The sequence below is a fragment of the Sapajus apella genome, unplaced genomic scaffold (assembly GCF_009761245.1).
Source record: "Sapajus apella isolate SASKATOON/1434 unplaced genomic scaffold, GSC_monkey_1.0 scaffold46, whole genome shotgun sequence".
NCBI classification, from domain to species: Eukaryota; Metazoa; Chordata; class Mammalia; order Primates; family Cebidae; genus Sapajus; species Sapajus apella.
The window spans coordinates 4,084,419-4,104,861 of record NW_022436986.1 but is presented as its reverse complement, the minus strand read 5'-3'; the positions used below and the strand labels follow the sequence as shown (position 1 = coordinate 4,104,861).

General features: G+C 38.4%; 1 protein-coding gene and 1 long non-coding RNA gene across 6 annotated transcripts in view; both read right to left on the bottom strand.

Moving 5' to 3' along the window:
- The window catches only part of NCBP1 (nuclear cap binding protein subunit 1), a 40,352-nt gene extending 19,909 nt beyond the window's left edge, over positions 1 to 20,443 (bottom strand). Inside the window, exons 1-10 of one of the 5 annotated variants that reach the window (XM_032240134.1) lie at positions 19,963 to 20,443; positions 13,810 to 13,898; positions 12,954 to 13,054; positions 10,908 to 11,064; positions 9,045 to 9,152; positions 8,546 to 8,667; positions 6,438 to 6,507; positions 5,774 to 5,989; positions 3,398 to 3,495; positions 2,348 to 2,411 (exon numbers count right to left, since the gene is read on the bottom strand). In XM_032240134.1, coding sequence (XP_032096025.1) covers positions 2,348 to 2,411; positions 3,398 to 3,495; positions 5,774 to 5,989; positions 6,438 to 6,507; positions 8,546 to 8,667; positions 9,045 to 9,152; positions 10,908 to 11,064; positions 12,954 to 13,054; positions 13,810 to 13,898; positions 19,963 to 19,996 — 1,059 coding nt within the window. In that variant the 5' untranslated portion in view covers positions 19,997 to 20,443. Of the gene's footprint in view, positions 1 to 2,347; positions 2,412 to 3,397; positions 3,496 to 5,773; positions 5,990 to 6,437; positions 6,508 to 8,545; positions 8,668 to 9,044; positions 9,153 to 10,907; positions 11,065 to 12,924; positions 13,055 to 13,809; positions 13,899 to 19,962 lie in introns of all 5 variants that reach the window. The other 4 variants (XM_032240137.1, XM_032240135.1, XM_032240138.1 and 1 more) reach the window with 4 other exon arrangements.
- LOC116524735 lies at positions 8 to 1,081 on the bottom strand. Its single transcript, XR_004257467.1, has 2 exons — positions 529 to 1,081; positions 8 to 180 (listed from the first exon to the last, which is right to left on the bottom strand). It is a non-coding gene; the product is annotated as an uncharacterized LOC116524735 (long non-coding RNA).

Genomic DNA, 20,443 nt, shown 5'->3' with positions numbered 1-20,443 from the left:
TTTTTAGTTTCCTGAAGAGATCTTTTCCCACAAGCCATCTTCATTTTTTTTGTAGACTAGGGCTTTATTTCCAGGAAACAATGTATTAGTTGGAGATGGGTATTTTTTTAAAAACATCAAGGTAGATCTAATATGTTCAACAAAGTGGGGTGGCTCGGCCAGAGGCGAAGTGGAAAGATTCTGAAAACACAAGATGGTGGGCATAAGTCACCTTGCTCGGCCCTGCTTTGATAAAGATGTCGAAGCATCTTTATTCTTGGACACATAAATATATATAGTAAAATACGTAAGAAATGGAGTGGCATCGATTAGTAAGAAAAAAGTTGCTTACTGATTTACCCACACATATTTCCATCTAGGACTCGACATATGCCCAATTGATACACAAATTAAATGGGGTCAGTGGCATCCAAAAAGTAACTACTACACGCCGAAGGGAAAGCAGCTATGACCTGGTCTAAACTCTTTTGTCTTACAGGTGGGAAAACCAGGGTCCACAGATTTAAAACTTAGCTTGTAAATTCTCACCTCTAGTATTTGCTTGTCATCTTGCTGCAACCAGAAATCCACATGTGGAAATGGTGTCCAGGAGTACGGTCCTATACGAATTTGTTCTGTCTCTGCATCGTAAATACTAATCATCTAGAAAAGAACGTGTCAAAGAATTTGAAGAATGTCACCCACTTTTCACACCCTCCCAGCAACGCAAGCTCCAGTGTAGTCTAGCACTTTCAGGAATTTATCTGCCTGATAAGCTTCTTAAAAACTGTCTCTAATACCAAAAGCTGCCACCTACTAAACACATCTAGTGTATCTGCTACTGCAGGCTGTGGGTCCCATACGTGGCTGTTGGCTGTTTAGTGCTGACAACAGTCCTGCAAGACAAGGGTGTTTTTTTCCCATTTGGGGTGAAAACTTGAGACTCAGAGAAACGGGGCCCATTTCCCAGGTCGCCTGTCTGGTAAGCCTCAGAGCTGGACCTCAAAGCCAGGTGCATCTGACTGAAGTCTGTGTTCCTCATTGCCACAGAGAACACTGCCTCATTATTTATACCCCAAGCAACTGATCGCTTTGCAATTTAAAAGCATACAGTGGGCCGGGCGTGGTGGCTCACGCCTGTAATCCCAACACTTTGGGCGGCCGGGACAGGCAGATTACGAAGTCAAGAGTTTGAGACCAGCCTGGCCAATATGGTGAAACCCTGTCTCTACTAAAAATACCAAACTTAGCCAGGCGTGGTGGTATACACCTGTAGTCCCAGCTACTTGGGAAGCTGAGGCAGAAGAATTGCTTGAACCCAGGAGGCGGAGGTTGCAGTGAGCTGAGACCATGCGACTGTACTCTAGCCTGGGCAACAGAGCAAGACTCCGTCTCAAAAAATAAATAAACCAAAAACAAAATAATAATGCAAAAAAAGAAATAATGTAGTTAACAGTTTGACTCATGTCAAGTGAACATTTTCTTTTTTTATATACATCTCTATAAAGTATTCAACTGTATATTAACATCAACATTTGTATGCGTTAATATGAAGTCAAAAGTGTTGCTACTCTATTTCTAAACTGCTTGGCTCTTTAGATTTCTAAGAATAAATAATGATTCATCTCTACTTTGTGTTACAGGAAATAATATACTGACCAACTGCATGCTAGTAATGAGGCCAAACACGATTAAAGATATGTGTCTGGCCGGGCGCGGTGGCTGAAGCCTGTAATCCCAGCACTTTGGGAGGCCGAGGCGGGTGGATCACGAGGTCAAGAGATCGAGACCATCCTGGTCAACATGGTGAAACCCCGTCTCTATTAAAAATACAAAAAACATTAGCTGGGCATGGTGGCGCGTGCCTGTAATCCCAGCTACTCAGGAGGTTGAGGCAGGAGAATTGCCTGACCCCAGGAGGTGGAGGTTGCGGTGAGCCGAGATCATGCCACTGCACTCCAGCCTAGGTAGCAAGAGTGAAACTGTCTCAAAAAAAAAAAAAAAAAAAAAAAAGATATGTGTCTAAAATGATAAAGTATTTAAGCCACTTATACGTCTGTTAAGTGGACAATGTATTGACAGAGCTAGAGGTAACTTACATTATCCATAACAAGTATCTATGAATGAAGGCATACTATATAATAATTTATAGGCAACTAAAAATTTCATTTGGCTACTGGTTTCAGCCTTTTTTCTCTTTACTAACATGGCTAATATAGCATCAAAACTGACAGCAATTTCCTCACTCCTCTGTTAATTTTCAACGCCTGACAAGTAGCAAAAAATAAATAAGCCAAGAGTAGATTATACTTTAAAGCCAACAGAAAGATTCTGAAACTGAGAAACAAGCTCCACATGGAATGCATACCTCAACTATGTGGTAGTTCAAGGGGATCTTGTTCTTCCCTGGATAGCTCACTAACTGTGCAGCACTATAAAAAGTGTAATTTAAGTTTAATAAGTATACAAAGACACATGAAAAGTCAAATAAGCAGTTTCAAAAGCAATGTGTTTAGATAATAGCAAAGAAAAATCTTTTTTGAAATGTCCTAGATTTCAGTTACTTCATTTAACTATGGCATAAATTATTTTGTCTACCACAAGAAAAATCGTTAATGCATCCCAGCTTTCTTGAAAGATCTAAGGAAGCACATTCAAATGTACCAACTTAAGGAAGTTTTAGGCCAGGTGCAGTGGCTCACGCTTGTAATTTCAGCACTTTGGGAGGCCGAGGCGGGGGGAATCACCTGAGGTTCGGAGTTCAAGATCAGCCTGACCAACATGGAAAAAACCCGTCTCTACTAAAAATACAAAATTAGCCAGGCATGGTGGCACATGCCTGTAATCCCAGCTACTCGGGAGACTGAGGCAGGAGAATGCTTAAACCTGGAAGGTGGAGGTTGCAGTGAGCCAAGATTGCGCCACTGCACTCCAGTCTGGGCAACAAGAGTGAAACTCCATTTCACAGAAAAAAAGAAGTTTTAACAGGGTAGATCACTCTCAAAATACTGTATTTTTTCTACCTTAAAATCTAAACCAAACTTTCCAAAGTTTAAGAAAATTTTATTTAAAAAAACATTCCAAAGCTTGGATGTCTAAATGCTAGAAAACAGAGCAAAACCATTGGTATCCAAACCCCAAAATAACTTGCCATTCAAGCTCTCCATAGCAGATGACAAATATCCACACCAAAAAACTGGCATTGTATGCTTATTACTATAAAGCACCTTGAAAAGTACTACATGAGGGTGAAGAGCCTCAAGAAAGTAAATCAAGTGTTTTAAGAAATTGGTCTTATCCAGACAGGGAGTTAGGAGAATAAGATTTTCTAACACTCTCAACATACACTTTGCTCTTACTGAATCACCAAAATTGCTGCTTTTTCTCCCTTTTAAAAGTACCATGAAAAGAATCTTACCAAGTCTTCCTTTCCTTCCAGTGGGACTTAATGATGCAGTGAAGATTCTCTTCTATTACAAATCTTTCCACTGAATGACTCCCTGGCATAACAGGACCCTGGAAAATAATCAAATGTGTACACATACAGGGCTAGGAAACAGATTTGTTTCATTTATTCAACAAATATTTGAGAGACTATTATGTTCCAGGCACTATACTGGGTGGTGAAGATTAAAGCTCTATATTTCAGTAAATTCCATTGTCATGTTCACTTATACCCCCAGAGTATCAGCTGTAGTGTTTCTTCTACTACATCTGATACCTACCACACAACCATTGCCCACTTTACACTTCAATTCTTATATGAAACAAACTAAATAATTTTGGGTACTACAAGCCTTACAGTTTATTTTTTAAACCGAGTAGATTATTTCCGTTAATATGGAGAGAGAGAAAATCCTATTCAAACACCATATAGCCATTAAAAAGTCATGCATGAATGGAAAGATGCCCATAATACACTGTCTAAGCTTAAAACATGTTTCCTACGTGGCATTGCTTATTTTATTCTTAAGTTATGGCATTATTTTATTCTTAAGCATATTCATAGCAAACAGGTTCAAAGAACAAAAAACAGACCTTTAATGGTGACTTTCAGATGATTTTAATCTTCTTTACAATTTCTATTTTTTTTTTTTTAATAAACAACTTTTAAAAGGCCAGAACCACCAAAATCCTCTTTGTTTTGAGAGTAATAAGTATTTTATATATTTATACTCTTCCAGCAAGGGATGGATATGCACCTTACAGAGGTGATACCAATTAAATATAAATACAGGAGAAACAAATTTTGAGGTCCCATTCTAGTTTCCCTTGCATGAAAAAAATAATCACAAACATTAGCAGTCATAAATGTAAACCAGATTTTCAGTTAGATATACGTAACTAGATCATTACATAATTTCGACTTAAGTATTTGGTTACATATGGAACATAGCAAAGAGGGCCAGTAAGCTGCTAGTTTTGTATGTAACTGATTACCTGACAAATTTTTATTCTGAAATAGATTACATATATATTAAATTCCTACTGGTCGCATGAACTTTACTACAGGACAGAAAAGAGAAGATAGGAGAAACTCGAATTTGACTTTAGGTGGTTATATTCATTTTTATGGCAATAGTTTTCAACTGGGGGCAATTTTGACCCATGGGGACATTTTACACTCTCTGGAGATATTTTTGGTTGTCACATCTAGCATGTCACAGTAGCATAGGAGAGTGCTACCGGCACCTGGACGGTAGAGGTCAGGTATACCACTGAGCATCTTACCATACACAAAATAGTACCCAAAATGAAAATTATAAATATTCTTTATTGTATAATATACATTTGTAATAGTACAAGGGCTGCTAGCAACTTGACTCAAATAATACGTATATTAAAAATGATAAAGTCAGCTTAGACTAATCTTTGGAATTTTTTAGTTAAAAACACTTTTAACATTTGTTTGTAAATAGCCATACAATATGAATAATCACAAGACAAGCTGTGTTGCCTAGAGAGAGATGGAGAATATCTAAAACTAGGTACTTTTCTTGAGAAACAACCTTATTAAGAATAATTATGGCCAGGTGCGGTGGCTCATGCCTGTAATCCCAGCACTTTGGGAAAACTTGGCGGGCAGATTGCTTGAGCCCAGGAGTTCAAGACCAGCCAAGGCAACATGGCGAAACTCCAACTCTACAAAAAATTAGCCAGGCGAGGTGATGCATGCCTGTGGTCCCGGCTACTCAGGAGGCTAAAGTGGAGGATCACTTGAGCACAGAAGGCGGAGGTTGCAGTGAGCTTAGATCTCACTTCTGCCTTTCAGTCTGGGCGACAGAATGAGGCTCCATTTCAAAAAAAAGAAAGAAAAATTGCTAGAATGACTGAGCATTCAACATGTGTCAGACACTGTTTTTGTGCTATGCATTTCACATGTTAATAATTTAAGCCTCATAATATGAGATATATACTACTATTATGAGATATATACTATTATTATTACCTTCAGGAAACAAAAGCACAGAGAGGCAAACAATTACCAAATGCACACAGCTAGTATTTGGCTAAACCAAGTTTAAAACACAAATAATGTAGCTCTCAAAACCTACATTCTTAGCCTGCAAACTGTGCTTGTCTCGCTAATCTATTTACACATGCCAAATATAATTTCTTGCATAATGAGGTGATATCATTCACTGAATTAAAAAGTTAACTTCATTGCTATTGACTTTCTTAGATAAAAAAACAACTCAAAATTAAAACATACTACAGGCATAATTTGAGCAGGATTAAACCACAAGCATAGGGCAACACAGGTCGTATCTATGACTTTTAGTTGGTCACCTACCTCAGGATCATCTGTGTAATCAAACATTCTGAAGATGACCCTTGGCATTGGGTACACTGAATCTTCAGTGTGAGGAGGTGGTGTAAAAGGAGGCAGATTATGCTGCAGTGCTTCACACAGGATGCTGTCAAAGGCAAGATAAGGTCTTAGGATGTGCCGTTCCTGCCAGCGATCCTTTTTCAATTTCTGAATCTGGGCCCACAGGCAATCTAAATACTAAAGACAGATTAATTTTTAAGCATTAATATAATTAACATTTTGACTAGACAAAATAAAAAAATTCACTACCCTTGAAAATACAGGCTACAAAAGTAAGCTAACTTGTAATGTAAAATGGTACCAAAAAAGGTGCTAAGTTTTTGTTTTTATTTTAATTATTTTATAAAGTCTGTTTAGAATTGTCTGTTTTCACATTTTTCAAATTAAGCATTTAAATAAATATATGTCAACTCTGTAGTAGCTGGAATCCCACAGAACAAGGGAATATTTCAATTACATTCTATCATTTATTAAAAACCTACTGTATACCTAGAACTATGAGAAGGAGCTGACATGAAATGTGGGAACACAGCCAAGGGGTAAAATGGAATGGTCTGAGTATCTTACAGAGGTGGACTCTATTCAAGAGCTGTGTTTGTATCACAAGAGACTGAAATCAATTTACCTCTTCTTGTGGATGTGGTTTATCAGCAGTCCATACCTGTAACATGGGTACATGAGTCTTCTGGCGTCTTCTAAAGATAAAAGTGAAAATCTACATTTAGGCTTTTAAAAATATGAGATGCTCAGTCACCTTCACAGTTATTAAAATGCAAATTAAAGCAATAAAATAACATTTTGCCTACTGTAGTGGCAGATGTCAACTGTTTTGATAATGTACTGTGTGTCATCAAGACGCAGGTAAAGACTCAGTGTCAAACATTGTTGACAAAGAGGTTAACGGGTATAATCTCTTTTAGAGAGTACAATCTCTTTGGAAGGTAATTTGACTAAATCTATCAAAATTAAAATTGTTTAGAACCTTCAACCCAGCAATGCCATTTCTAAAAATTTATACCCCCTATAAATGTATTTGCACATGTACACAAAGACATACACACAAAGATATTCACTGAAACATTGTTTATAATAGCAAAAGATTGAAAATAAGCTAAATGTCCACCAACAGGAGTGTAAAGAAATCATGGTACATTAGCCGAGTGTGGTGGCTCATGTCTGTAATCCCAGAACTTTGGGAGGAGGAGATGGGAGGGTCACCTGAGGTCGGGAGTTCCAGACCAGTGTGACCAACATGGAGAAATCCTGTCTCTACTAAAAACACAAAAATAATTAGCTGGGCCTGGTGGTGCATGTCTGTAATCCCAGCTACTTGGGAGCTGAGGCAGGAGAATCTCTTGAACCTGGGAGGTGGAGATTGCAGTAAGTCAGGATCACACCACTGCACTACAGCCTGGGCAACAAGAGTAAAACTCCATCTCAAAAATAATAATAATAATAATGGTACATTAAAAAGTGAAATACCCTACAACTGTTAAAAAAGAATGAAGTAGAGCTCTGTATTTTTATGCAACAAATCCAAGTTACAGGAAGAAAGAAAAAGCAAATGAAGAACAGTGTATATATTGTAGTATCCATTGTATAAAAGAAGGAAGGATATGTATACACACACACAAGATTCTTAATTTTAAACTTCTTTTAACTTTACTTAGAACCAACTAAGTAGCTATTAACAGTTATCCAAAAAGGTACTCAAAAAAGAGAAAATGAAGGCTGGGTATGGTGGCTCACGCCTGTAATCCCAGTACTTTAGGAGGCAGATCACGAAGTCAAAAGACCGAGACCATCCTGGCTAACATGGTGAAACCCCATTTCTACTAAATATACAAAAATAAGCTGGGCATGGTGGCACGTGCCTGTAGTCCTAGCTACTCTGGAGGCTGAAACAGGAGAATCACTTGAACCTGGGAGGTGAAGGCTGCAGTGAGCCAAGATCATGCCACTGCATTCCAGCCTGGTGACAGAGCAAGACTCCATTTCAAAAAAAAAAAGAGAAAATGAAACTTAACAACAAAATCCATCTGTAAAAACTTAAGGGCCACATGACCATTACCATATTGCTGGATAATTAAGCATAAATTTACAAAAAAGTCTTCTTATTATTACTGTACCTAACAATATAAACCAAGCTTTTACATTGGCTTGGGAGAGATGGGTAATGAGAAGACAAGTAACTATTTTAATTGAAATGTGCCATATTACTTAAGAAGTACTGCCTGGATGAAGGACCATTGTTTTAAGAATTTGGTTTATGATTAATTTACATGAAATACATTGTATGTGCTAGGACAGTGGTTCTCTACTTGTGAAATGTATTAATAATACAGATGTCCAAACCTCTCCGTCAAACTGCGTAATTTATTAGGTCTGGGGGTTGGAGTCTGAGTACTTTAAGTACCACAGGTAGTTCTTATCCACACTAATATCTGAGGAACTATTGTACTAGGGTGTTTTTTAATAAACATAAAGCAGCTTAAAAGAAGCTACGTTACCAACTGTCCTTTGTACCCGCAAAAGTAAGCAAATATATTTGACTACTTTGAGGTCCCAGTGAGCTAAAACGGTAGGACAATTGGATTGCCTAGAAAATACCTTCAGAAACTCTACAGCTTTATTTTTGAGAAACTCAAATGACATCACTGATAGATAAAATATAAAACTTAATTAGATATCCTTTACCTAAGCAACAAAGAGTACTATGAGCTGTGCCCTTACTTAAGATAGCTTTCAGTGTTGGCAAAGATGCGGTCCATCTCTGCATCTTTCTTTTCGTACAACTCCTTTCCAACCCAGGGCAAAGATGACAGAAATGCATACACATACCAATCTCGCCGCACCTAAAGGATTTTTAAAAAGTTAAAGTTTAAAATATGATTTAATTATATTCATTCACATTTTATTTATTCTTGAATGAAATCCTATGGAAACTAATAGGACTTAAGACATCTGGTTTATACAGAGCATTTCTAGGTATATTAGTTCTAATCTTACTAGATAGTATCATTTAAATTAACATACAGAAATCATGAGAACCCACCAGTGTGCCAGTCAACTTAATTTATAGATATTAAGAACTTAAAGTGTGATAGTCTGCTGTTATCTTTTCTTTATTGCTAATGGGTTATCAGCGAAAAATTCCTGGTACTGTATGAAGTACCAGGATTCAGCAACCCCTCAAGAACCCTTCAAGATTCAGCATGAGGGGTTCTCTTACCTGAGGCACATCTTCTTCCTGAGTTACACTTACAAAATTTTCAAACATAGCAACCATTGATGGGGCAGCAATCACGTGACAATTCACAAGATCAGATAAAAAACGAACCTGTTGGGGCAAACAATTTCTGCTATTAAATCTAAATGTTCTTTGTAATAATTACAAAATAAGCAATCTTGTAGAGCCTGAACTATTGGTCTGAAAAACTATAGCCCAAGGGCTGGATCTAGCCCACTATCTGTTTTTCTGCATACGTGGGATCTAAGAATGGTTTCTGCATTCTTACGTGCTTGAAAAAAAAAAAATCAAGAATATGACACATACAAATTACATGAAATTCAAGTGCCCAGAAGTAAACTTTTATTGGAACAGCCATGCTCATTCACTTACATATTGTCTATGGTTGCTTTTGTGCTACAATGGCAGAATTTAGAGGTTGTAACAAAGACTGTATTAAAGGACAGCAATCTGAGTTCATAGGTTTTTATGCTCTACTACATTAAGAATCTAGACTGTAAAATATTCTAGCTACTTCAACCTAATCTCCTTTTCTGTTTGGCTGAGAATAATTTTCACTGAATTACAGACATGGAAATTACAGAAGAGATATATATTGGGTATGCTTAGTGTGCTATTGTTAAACACTACTAAAAGTCACTGTCAAGGGACCCATTCTAGTGGAATAAGCAAAATCTCAATACGAAGGGATGACTCCTGCACTAAAAGGCAAATTAAAACTTTTCTAAGAACAGTGACAAAGGCATTTGGGGAAAGCATCATAAAAGAGGTAACAATTAGGCTAGGTCATACAGGACCACCAACGGTCTCAAGTAGTGAGCAAGGAGGGCATTGTAGACACAGAGGTTCAAAAACAAGGTGCATACACATGGCAATGTGTATGCAAGTTATTTGACATTGCTGGAGAGTGTATGGGAGACAAGAATAGAGAAACAGACTGGGGAAGCCCTAAACGATCAGGCTAAAGAGTCTGGACTTTAATCCTATAGCCTGATGGGTGTCCAAACTTTTTTGTCAGTAAAAAAGAATGTGATCACTTATCTTCAACACATATGTATTTATTTATGACATACACTGGATCACCATTAATCTATGTCTTAAGTATTAGTAAGGCTTAATTTCATTTCCACTTAAGATAAATAAGAGTTCTTAGTATTTACTTCCTGCAACCCAAGCAATCATCTTATGCACCAGGTTTTTAAGACCATTCACTGCAGATAATGAGAAGGAACTAAGTTTTTTTAAACCAGTAACCAACATGTGCAGAGCCTAGTTATAGGAAGACCAGTCTGGTGCCACTGTAGAACACAAAGTGAAAAGCAGAGAATCTAGATGCAAAAAGATCAGTTAAGAGGCTATTAAGATCATATGGAAGGCGGCACAAACTAAGCTAGAGGCTCTGGAGACCAAGACAGGACAGACTGGAGAGAAATTTGGGAGACAGAATTGATGGGGACTGGGAACACCTATGGTACAAGAGGACAAAGGAAAGACAAAAATTAATGCTCAGCTTTCTAGATGGGTTATTCAGTACGCAGTGGCCACTGTATGAGCTGGGGAGAGGTCAGAAAAAAGGAGGTATGAATGATGCTTTAATTTGGGCACTTCCTGGTAAGGTATCTGAAGGCTATGCAGTTAGTATCTGGAATACTGGACTGGAGCTCAGGAGAAAGGATGAAGTTGGAGGTACTGTTATAGATTTGGGGGTATCATTAAAATAAAGGTGGTTTATGAAGCTATGAAAGTGAATGAGAATGCTTCAGGAGAGCATGTTAAATTTGGTTGTTGCTCACCTTTTCCCTCCATCCCAACAGTAAGCCATAACCTACCAACAAACTAACTTACCAAATATACGGCTTCATTATAATTGTTTGCTTTCAATGATTCTTTAAGTTGACGAATCATGGCTTCTACAAATTCTCCGCCAAAGTTGTAATTCCTGGCATTCAGTAGTCCAACTAATGTTGTATAAATTGTCAACTTCTCAGGTAACAGACGTGCACTGATTTGAGAACCCAGTATAACAAAAAAAAAACCCAAAACAAGGGCGTTATGTTAAGTTGCTGAATTTTATGTGAATCTTTTTATCATTCCACTAACTTGGAACAGGATTACTTTTAGCTATGTCTTTAAAACTTCTTCAGAAAAAGCATGTCATTGAGAAATGTTACAGATGTAGCTCCGTAATTTTTCATTTTAATTCATTAGTTAATCTAAAGAGTTAAGAAAGTAAATCGTTTAATTGTGAAGTTATCATACTGAAATAAATAAAACTATGGCTACACCAGTTTTTCTTCAAGTGTGTTTAGTGGAACTGAATAGGATTTCCACAGAACATGGTTTCCATGGTAAAATGTCTCAGAAATCCTGGGAGAAACAAGCCTCTTTAATGCAGAATCATTAACAGGGGTGTGTGTGGGGGGAAGGTACAGCACTCAGTTTCTAAACTTAGCTAACCAAATGTCATGGAACTAGAATTCTACTTTGAGAAACACTATTCTAGTTGCTTGGAAAAGATGCACAATTAAAACGAGTTTCATCTAAGTTCCTACCAGTTTAATTACTGAATTTTTAAAAAACGTACTCTGATATAGTTAACATTTGTCTACATCTCAGTTGCTTACTCCAAGTGTGTTGAGTTCATTCAAGTTATTTGAAAAGTATGGGAAAGGATTACAATAATAACCCTTAAGAAAAAGCAGTTTTTCCTAATTTAGGCAGGCTTTAGAATTAGCTCTTTAAAAAATAAATAAATAAATAAAATAAAAAGCAAGTAAGAAATCATGATCATTCAGTGGGGAAGAGATTCTCTGACTTTTTGTTTTCCTCAAGTACCTAGCAGAACATGAGGGACAACTTAGGTCTTCCAAACAATACATGTGATGATGGTAACCGTGCTTCCTGAAACCCTCTCAAAACCAAAAATTAAAAAAGAACACTATGAAGCAATACAAGTTCAGCCTTAAACACAGCTTCCAACAGAGTTTAAGCATAAATACACCTCCATTTTAAAAAAGGCTTTCAGAAGATTTCCTTAGTAGTTTCTTAAAGTTACCTTCACTTGATCTAAACTAAAAGACTAAGAAGCGATAAACATCACTTTCGTCATTTAAAAACACCTCATACAATTTCATGAAACTACAAAGACTTCCATTTATCCAGAGGGTATGCCTATTAATAGCGGCTTCAAAAGCATCTTCAGTTTTCCAAGAAGGGCTATTACTTGAGTTACCAATTCCCAAATTTGGTACTACAAATTTTAAAACCTAAGTAAAACTCTATTTTATACATTTAAATGTATGTGCTTAAAAAATATATGTATCTGAATGAGAGAGTATCTATTCTCTCTATAAAGTCAACTAAGGCTGTTGCGGTGGCTCATGCCTGTAATCCCAGCACTCTGGGGGGCTGAGGCAGGTGGATCACAAGGTCAGGAGTTTGAGACCAGCTTGGCCAATATGGTGAAACCCCGTCTCTACTAAAAATACAAAAATTAGCTAGGCGTGGTGGCACATGCCTGTAATCCCAGCTACTCAGGAGGCTGAGGCAGGAGAATTGCTTGAATCCGGTAGGTGGAGGTTGCAGTGAGCTGAGACTGCACCACTGCACTCCAGCCTGGTGACAGACATTCTGTCTCCAAAAAGAAAAAGTCAACTAAAGTGATTTTAAGGTTCTAAGAAACGACACATAAAGAAAATACTCAATTTTAGTTTTATCCCTAAGAAAAAGAGTTCACTATAGGGCCAAAGGTTGGCTGATTTGTAGAAATTTCCCCATAGAAGGAAAGCCAAGGGCATACAGGACATAAACATATATTTTGAACATTTCCGAAAGCATTTAAGAGTAGATAATACATTATCACCTGGATTCACAAATCTTTTGCATACATACACTGTACAAAGAAGCCTTAAGATCTTGCTCTTGTAGTTAGGAAGATCAGCTTCCAAAACCCCAGCCAAGCCTTCTAGGTTGCTCTCCAAAGAGCAGGCACTCTGTAGAGGACATCACATTAAACATCTGTCAAGTACTCAGCAATATAAATTTATTTTTGAAACTCTATTTAAATGCAAATATATATATGTGTGTGTGTGTGTGTGTGTGTGTATATATATATATAAATACTTTAAATCTTTGTAAAATAATTACCAATCTGTCCTTTTAATTGCTATTTTAGTGAACTAAAATAAAATTTTCTATATGATCATTAAAAAAGTTAAAGTCTTACATGCATACAGAGCTATAATGGGTTTAGTATAAATCAATTCAGATACTTATTGCTCTTTAGAAATCCATGAAAAGTCGATGAGTGAAATTTAAAAACAAAGCAGTCTATGACAGAATAAGTATTAGAAATGGGAGGACATTTTACCTCTTTTACTAATTTACTCTTACTCTGGGCAAATTACCTCAAGTATTCAGGGCTCATTTAGTTCATGTATAAATTAAGGGGTCTATATCCTAGGTCCCTTCCAACGCTCATCTTCTATGAAAATTATTAATTACTAAATTACTAAAAATGATCAATTATCTGCATCCCAGGGGCTTCAACATTCATTCAATTTGGGCTATAGATGTATGGTAATAACAGCTTTGCCAAAACATACTTCAAGTTTTCAGCATCAAAAATTAATCAAAGCACAGTCAACCACATTCTTTTTATTTTGTCTTCTACTTACTCATCTGATTTGTTCTTTTTGTCAACCACATTCTTAACTCCATCACAGCCGATGCCTATTGTGTGACGTACCTTTTCTCCTACTTTGCATATTAAAGATTCCAAATGATCTTCAGTTTCATTTGCATCAGAGGTCTTTCTCCTTTTGTGAGGCTGCCCACCTATTTCAGCAACATAAAAAACTAACATTACATGATAAATCTGTTATCACAAATTTTATTTAACCTTTTAAGGTTCTAATCTCTTTTCTACCAGGCCTTATTTATTTATTTATTTATTTTTTTACAGAGTAGAAGCTCTTTACAGACCCTCCATTTCTCAAACTAAGCTAACAGCCTCCATTCCCAGAGCCACTACATACAATAACTCCAGGAGGCATTATTTATGTTAAATTTTGTGTGAATGGTGCCCACGGAGCTATACAGTCAGCGGCCCTGTGCGTTTCTGTGGACAGGCTGGGAAGCTGCCAACATGTTAAACACCAGGAGTTAGTACAACACTCATGTACTGCTACTCCCATTTTAACTTGAGTTGTTTACTGATCCTCAGTTGCTTGTTCTGGAACCTGCTAGTACCAGTAGTATTCATTAATAATGTAATTATTATGTAAATGACAAAATAAGGGTGCAAAACCAAGTTGAATGCTTTGGAAAGACTTGATCAGGGAAAAAAAAGCTGTTATAAAAGCTATAAAGAAGAAAGCTTCAAAAAATGGGAAAAAGGAGCATAAAACATTAGGATTTCTCACTTGCTTCATATGTTTCTAAGCTCTTATCTCAAGTCTTCAATTAACAGTTTCAGTTTCACATACCATGCAGCATGAGGGTACACTTTATCCTAAATAATGGGAATGACAGTATACATAAATTCAAAGAAACCTGAGCGCTTTATCAAATAATTGGTGGAAAAAAAGTACGTTTGACAATTCCTGCTTTAACTAGCTTTTATTAACTGAATTACTGACACTGATTTAAAAATCGTATCATTCGAATATTAATACACATTTTTAAAAATCTACCATTCTAAAATTACCAAGCATCTGTCCTTTTGATTGCTAAACAATTCAAGTTGAATGAAGCTGTGCTAAAAATTAACCTCAAACACCTGTCTATTGTTAAGACCCTTGCTCTATCTCTTATCATTTTGTTTAAATCCTTAACACGCTCACCTAAGTCCTTTTGTGGAATATGTTAGGCTTAAAAAATTTAAATGATAGTGTTAAATATGGAGCCTGATGCTGCTGCTAAACAATTCTGAGTAGTCTAATTCAATTTTCAACTTCCACTGATTCAATTATTTGGTCGGCATATGGGTAAAAAAGCCAGAGTCTGTAACTGTGCTGGGAATTTGTATCAAAAATGAAAATCTGCAGCTGGATATAGGGTTACACAGTAGCAAGTTATGTAACTTCAATCTTCTTCAGACCTGAACAGCCAAAGGAATTAAATTATTTTTACAAAGTTCATAATCACTTACTTGCCTGTGGAACACTTGGCTTGAAATGCATGGTGCTTCTCATAAAACACAGCACCTGGCTATTCTAAGCTTGGAATGTTAATCTATCCAATGACTGAAACGATCTTCAGATACCATATGAACTGAAGCTGAATAAAACAAATCTATTACTATCCACATAGGATCTGAGGGGGTCGTTATAAAGGTTACAGGGTAAGGCACTTGTGCTTCAACTTCCCAACCCATTAATTACCATTATAACCTGACTGAATGACCACTGACCATAATTTTGAAGGAATAATGCCACAAAAAGTATGATATGCATGCAGTGTGAAAGCTGAGATGTATTTATTTCTGGAGATATCTGCCTGTGTAAAGTTGCAGACATGTGCGGCACAGAGGTTCAGGGACCTTGATTCTTAAGTATACATCAAATTTAAGTCATAGGAACCATCGAGGTTCCATCACCCAAAGTGCCAACTTTCACAAAAAGGTCTTTTATTTCCAGGATTCATTTATTGAAAACACAATGCATAATTGACATATTTATACAAGCTGCCAGCCTGGACATTAAAATAGCCTTCTTCTAGAGCATTAGCTCTCAACAGGGTGTAGATTTTGCCCTTACTGGTCATCTGGCAATCCTTGGAGACATTTTTGGTAGTCACAACTAGGGGAAGCAGCTGGCATCTAGTGGGTAGGGGCCAGGGATGCTGCTAAATATCCCACGTTGCATAGGGCATCTCCCAAAACAAATAGTCTAGCCAAGAATGTCAATAGTGCTGATGTTGAGAAACCATATTCTAGAAAGCAGAGTTCTTCAGAACCAAATTCAGTGAGGTTGGGAGAATGCAGATGCTGAAAAACTAGCTGAATGAGAAGTTACTTTTCTTGTTTTTTCAACCTTATACACACTGCTCCCTTCTTTCCAGCTCATCTGTTTTGCCAACCCTTTATTCCAGCTCTACAGTCCTCCTAACTTAACTTTCCAGAAGGCTTGTTGTAGTTTAGAATCATACCACAGCCTTTAAAGCAACGCTCCAAGTCCCTGTTAAAAGCTTGAAAAGAGGAAAATAATGCTGCGGGAAGAGAATGTATGATTTCTGAGAAAAAAAAACTAGAAAATACAGGTACACAGTCACATCTCTGAACTGCAAACCTCTCTTCATTTTGGCTATATTAAAGGATAAAATTTGTCTGGAGAACGGAAGGAGGCAGAAAGTATTAAGAGGTAAGATATGTTCCACTCTCACCTGATAGCTGAGAGAATATAAAGGGGGGAAAACTACAGACACAACCTGAACTTAGGAACAGAAACATGATATTGAACTCAGAAGAGAACCTGGGTAAGGGAACAAGGAAATGAAATAAAACAATATGAATACAATTTTGGGAATTAGCTCAATGTTTTCATGTACCCTGAAGAAAACATATCTATGGTAGTTCCCAAAGCAAGAACAGACTTTTTATTAAAATTTAACTAAGTCAAAGTTTTAAATTATAAAGATATACATTACCATTTCACTCTGGAAGATTTGGCTAGTATAAAGAAGCATGTATAAAATCCATCTGAAAGGATCTTAATAAACCAAATAAATTTTCCCTACATAAGGCAATCCTAATTTTAAAAGGGTACACTGTAGATGTTGAGTCTTTATAATATCTCTATAAGATGTGACCCTCTGCTATCTCTATAATCTTATCTCCTACAACTTACCCCTCATTCACTATGCTCCAGCATCACTGGCCTCCCTGCTGTTCTGTGAACATGACAGGAACACTATAGCTTTAGGGCGTTTGCACCAATGGTTCCCTTTGTTTGGATCACTGCTCTTCCCCATACAGCTATATGGCTGCTACCTTACCTCCTGCAAGTCTTTGATCAAATGCCATTCACACTAAGGCCTTCTCTACCCAACCTACATAAAACAGTAACTTCTCCCTCACAGAAATCTCTACCCTGTTTACCTGGTACTACTTTCCTCCATAGCATCTGTCACTATACAGTATACTTGACTGTCTTCTCTCTACTCTAGAGGGGAGGCTCTATCTTTATATTGTCCATGGCTGTATTGCAAGTAATTAGGACAGGGCTTGGCAGTTAAGTATTTGTTGAATAAATGATTTTATACATATATATTATATATATATATATACACACGACTTTCCATATGCTTGACTCTATAAAGTATGTATGTTATATGCAATGATATATGTAAAATATATTATAAAGTATATATTGTATATAAATTTATATGTAATACATAAATATATTACATATATACTCTCTCTATATATAGAGTCAAGCATATGGAAAGTCAGCAGTGATAGACAGGAGCTGACAATTATCCAGGAATGCTCAGATGCATCTATTTAATTCTGACTATAATTCCTAGCCTATTACAAAATAGCCTTCTATAATACTTAAGCTTCTAAGATTTCTTATTTTTTAGAAAATAGATGTTTAACTAAAAGGAAAGCATCCAAATTATCTGATTCAGATCACTGTGTAGGGTAAACTCCAGCTGACTGTTAACCAAATTGTGGCAATTTACAAAAATTTCAGATTTGCTGTATTATCAAATATGAACTGTATCTGCCTCTCCCATACGAAAATACTCACCACATTAACCTTTGCTTAATGAATGCCTTGTTTTGCTTATTTGTCTTACTCTGAGGTTGTCTGGCAAGACACAAATGGACAGTGACTTAGCTGCCAGCTGGTGTTAAAAAGAAGCCAACTCCAAGAAAGTTATGTAAGTCTCCCAATAACCAAAGCAAAAGTTATTTTTCTACATATTTGCATTCCAATTCTCTAGGATGCCCGAAAGTGACATTTCCTCTCTCCTTAGGGATTCCCGATAAGGGAGAAAAAGCATAACAACAAAGAAAATGGAAAGGACAAAAGATTCAAGTTATCCAACCCCCAAGTAGTGACTTGGGAAACATATTCGCTTTTGATTAATCAATAACAAAGCATATGAAAATTGTATTTTCGGTGGGCACAGTAGCTCACATCTGTAATCCCAGCACTTTGGGAAGCCAAGGCGGGTGGATCGCCCTGAGTTCAGGAGTTGAAGACCAGCCTGGGCAACGCGGCAACACCCCATCTCTACGGAAAATACAAAAGTACAAAAAAAAAAAAAAAAAAAAAAAAAAAAAACTGGCTGGGCATGATGGCCTGCACCTGTGGTCTCAGCTACTCAGGAGCCTGAGGGGCAGAGGTCACAGTGAGCCGAGATTGAGCCACTGCAATCCAGCCTGACAGTGACACTCCATCTCACACACACAAATAAAGGGGAAATGTATTTTCTGTGCCTTGTACAGAGGTTACACAAGATGCTTCTTGTGGTAGAAATCAAAGCACGCAGCATAATTTATACCTGTGTGGTGAAGAGAGCCCTGGAATGGACTTGCTCTTCCTGGTGTCTTGGAACTGACAGCTGTCTCTCCGTGTTAGTTATACTCAGTCTCTATACCCTTAGGTGTCAGATGAGAATAGACAGCTGGACTAGAATATCTCTTCAAGCCATGCCTTTGTAGAAATCTGGTGTTTCCCTATTAAAACTAAATGCATGAGATTCTGCTTCCACCTCAACTGCCACACACTCAAGCAGAGTGTGGAGAAAACTTAATTTAAAATGCCTGTTACAGCTTTTTCCCCTACATTGACAGCATCTGCTAACGTTTACCACCTCTTAAGCATTGGCAAATGATAAAACATCATCGTGGGCCACTGCTGACGTGTATTATCTCATTTAACCTTCACGAAACCCAGAAAATATAAGTATCATTGCTTCTATATTACAGACTAAAGTTTAAGGAGATTATATAACCTGGACAAGATCACAAAGTAAATGGTAAGGTCTGGCTTTGAACCTAAACCCTCTGGTTCCAAAGTCTCACCTCTTAAACGCTACTATACACTCTCTTCAAAGATTAATACACTAAAATGTTAATAACATAATTACTCTAAGTTTCACTTTTTGTGTGTGTGGATTTGTATTTCTGACCGATTGTAAGGCTTATGTGTAATGTAAGCATCTTTTTTTTGTTTAAACTAGAATTAGTCCGTTTTTATGAAGGCAACAACATGATTTCCACGAGCACAATCAACCAAACGGAGATAGAAACCCCTAACTCTCTGAGAGGCCTGAGTTAGTTTTCTAGCACTCTTTCTCACACGAGGGAAATGTGCGTGCGGCCAGTTCAAAATCTGCCGTAACCTGTGTCTATTAGGGACCTCTCGGGCGTGGTAAAACAATATTGCTTCTTCGCAGCTTGAAAGAAGGGAAATCAACGGATGACCACTACCGGAACGGAGTTCAGACTGCGATTCATGAGATCTCTCAGTCCTTTCCTTCAGTGAATTCTTCCGAGCCCTTTTCAGGTGCAGCTTTGAAGGTTAAAACGAGACACTGGGGTCAGTGGGTCCCTAAGAGGCACCAATACAGACACAGGTGTGCTTCCCTGCTCCGTGGTGCTAAGGACCAAGTTCTGAAGCGTCCTTAGAGACCAAGGGTCTACCCGTGGGGTTCACCAGGCCTCCTTTCCCAGGATCTACCCATGACTCAAGGAACTGGGGCAAGGCAGAAGTCGCTTTCCAGAAGCCTTCCGGTCACACCGGTACTGTATTCCACTCTTTCCCTCCGCGGCTTCCCGCACGCTCCCGGGAAAAAGAGCTTCCCTTCTCTTCCCTGGACACCCAAAGACCCCGAACCTCGGCTCCCAACAGGGAGCGGTCTCCGCGGCGGGGCCGCAGGCACTCACCGTCGTTTTCGTCGCTGTGCCGCCGCCGCGACATGCCGCCCTACGGTGCGCCGCGGAGCCCAGAGGCCAGGCGGTAAGCGCTGCAGGAACTGTCCGGCGCTGGCCGGCGCGAGGGCAGCTGCGAAGCGCGCGGATGCGCCGGCACGCAGGCGCAGTCGCTCGCCACGGCTCCCGGAAGCGCAGAAGAGGCTGCCGGGTGAGCTCAGAGCCGCGAGAGCCGGCGTGAAGAAGCTCAGTGGGCTATGGGCGTCGGGCTCGCACGCAACCGCCCCCTTCGGACTGCCTCCGCCTGCCGGCTGCTTCTTTCTCCCGCCTTCCGCTTTATGTCCTTCCGGGGCCACGGAGAAAGTGCCGCCGCTTCGACCAGTCAGAGCCCCCGGGCCGCGGTCGTCGTACGTCTGAAGCGAGTGGTGCGGGCGGCCGCTCTAGTCCCCGCCTCCGCTCAGGCCGGTCGTTTGGGGCTTCTCAATGGTTTTCCCGG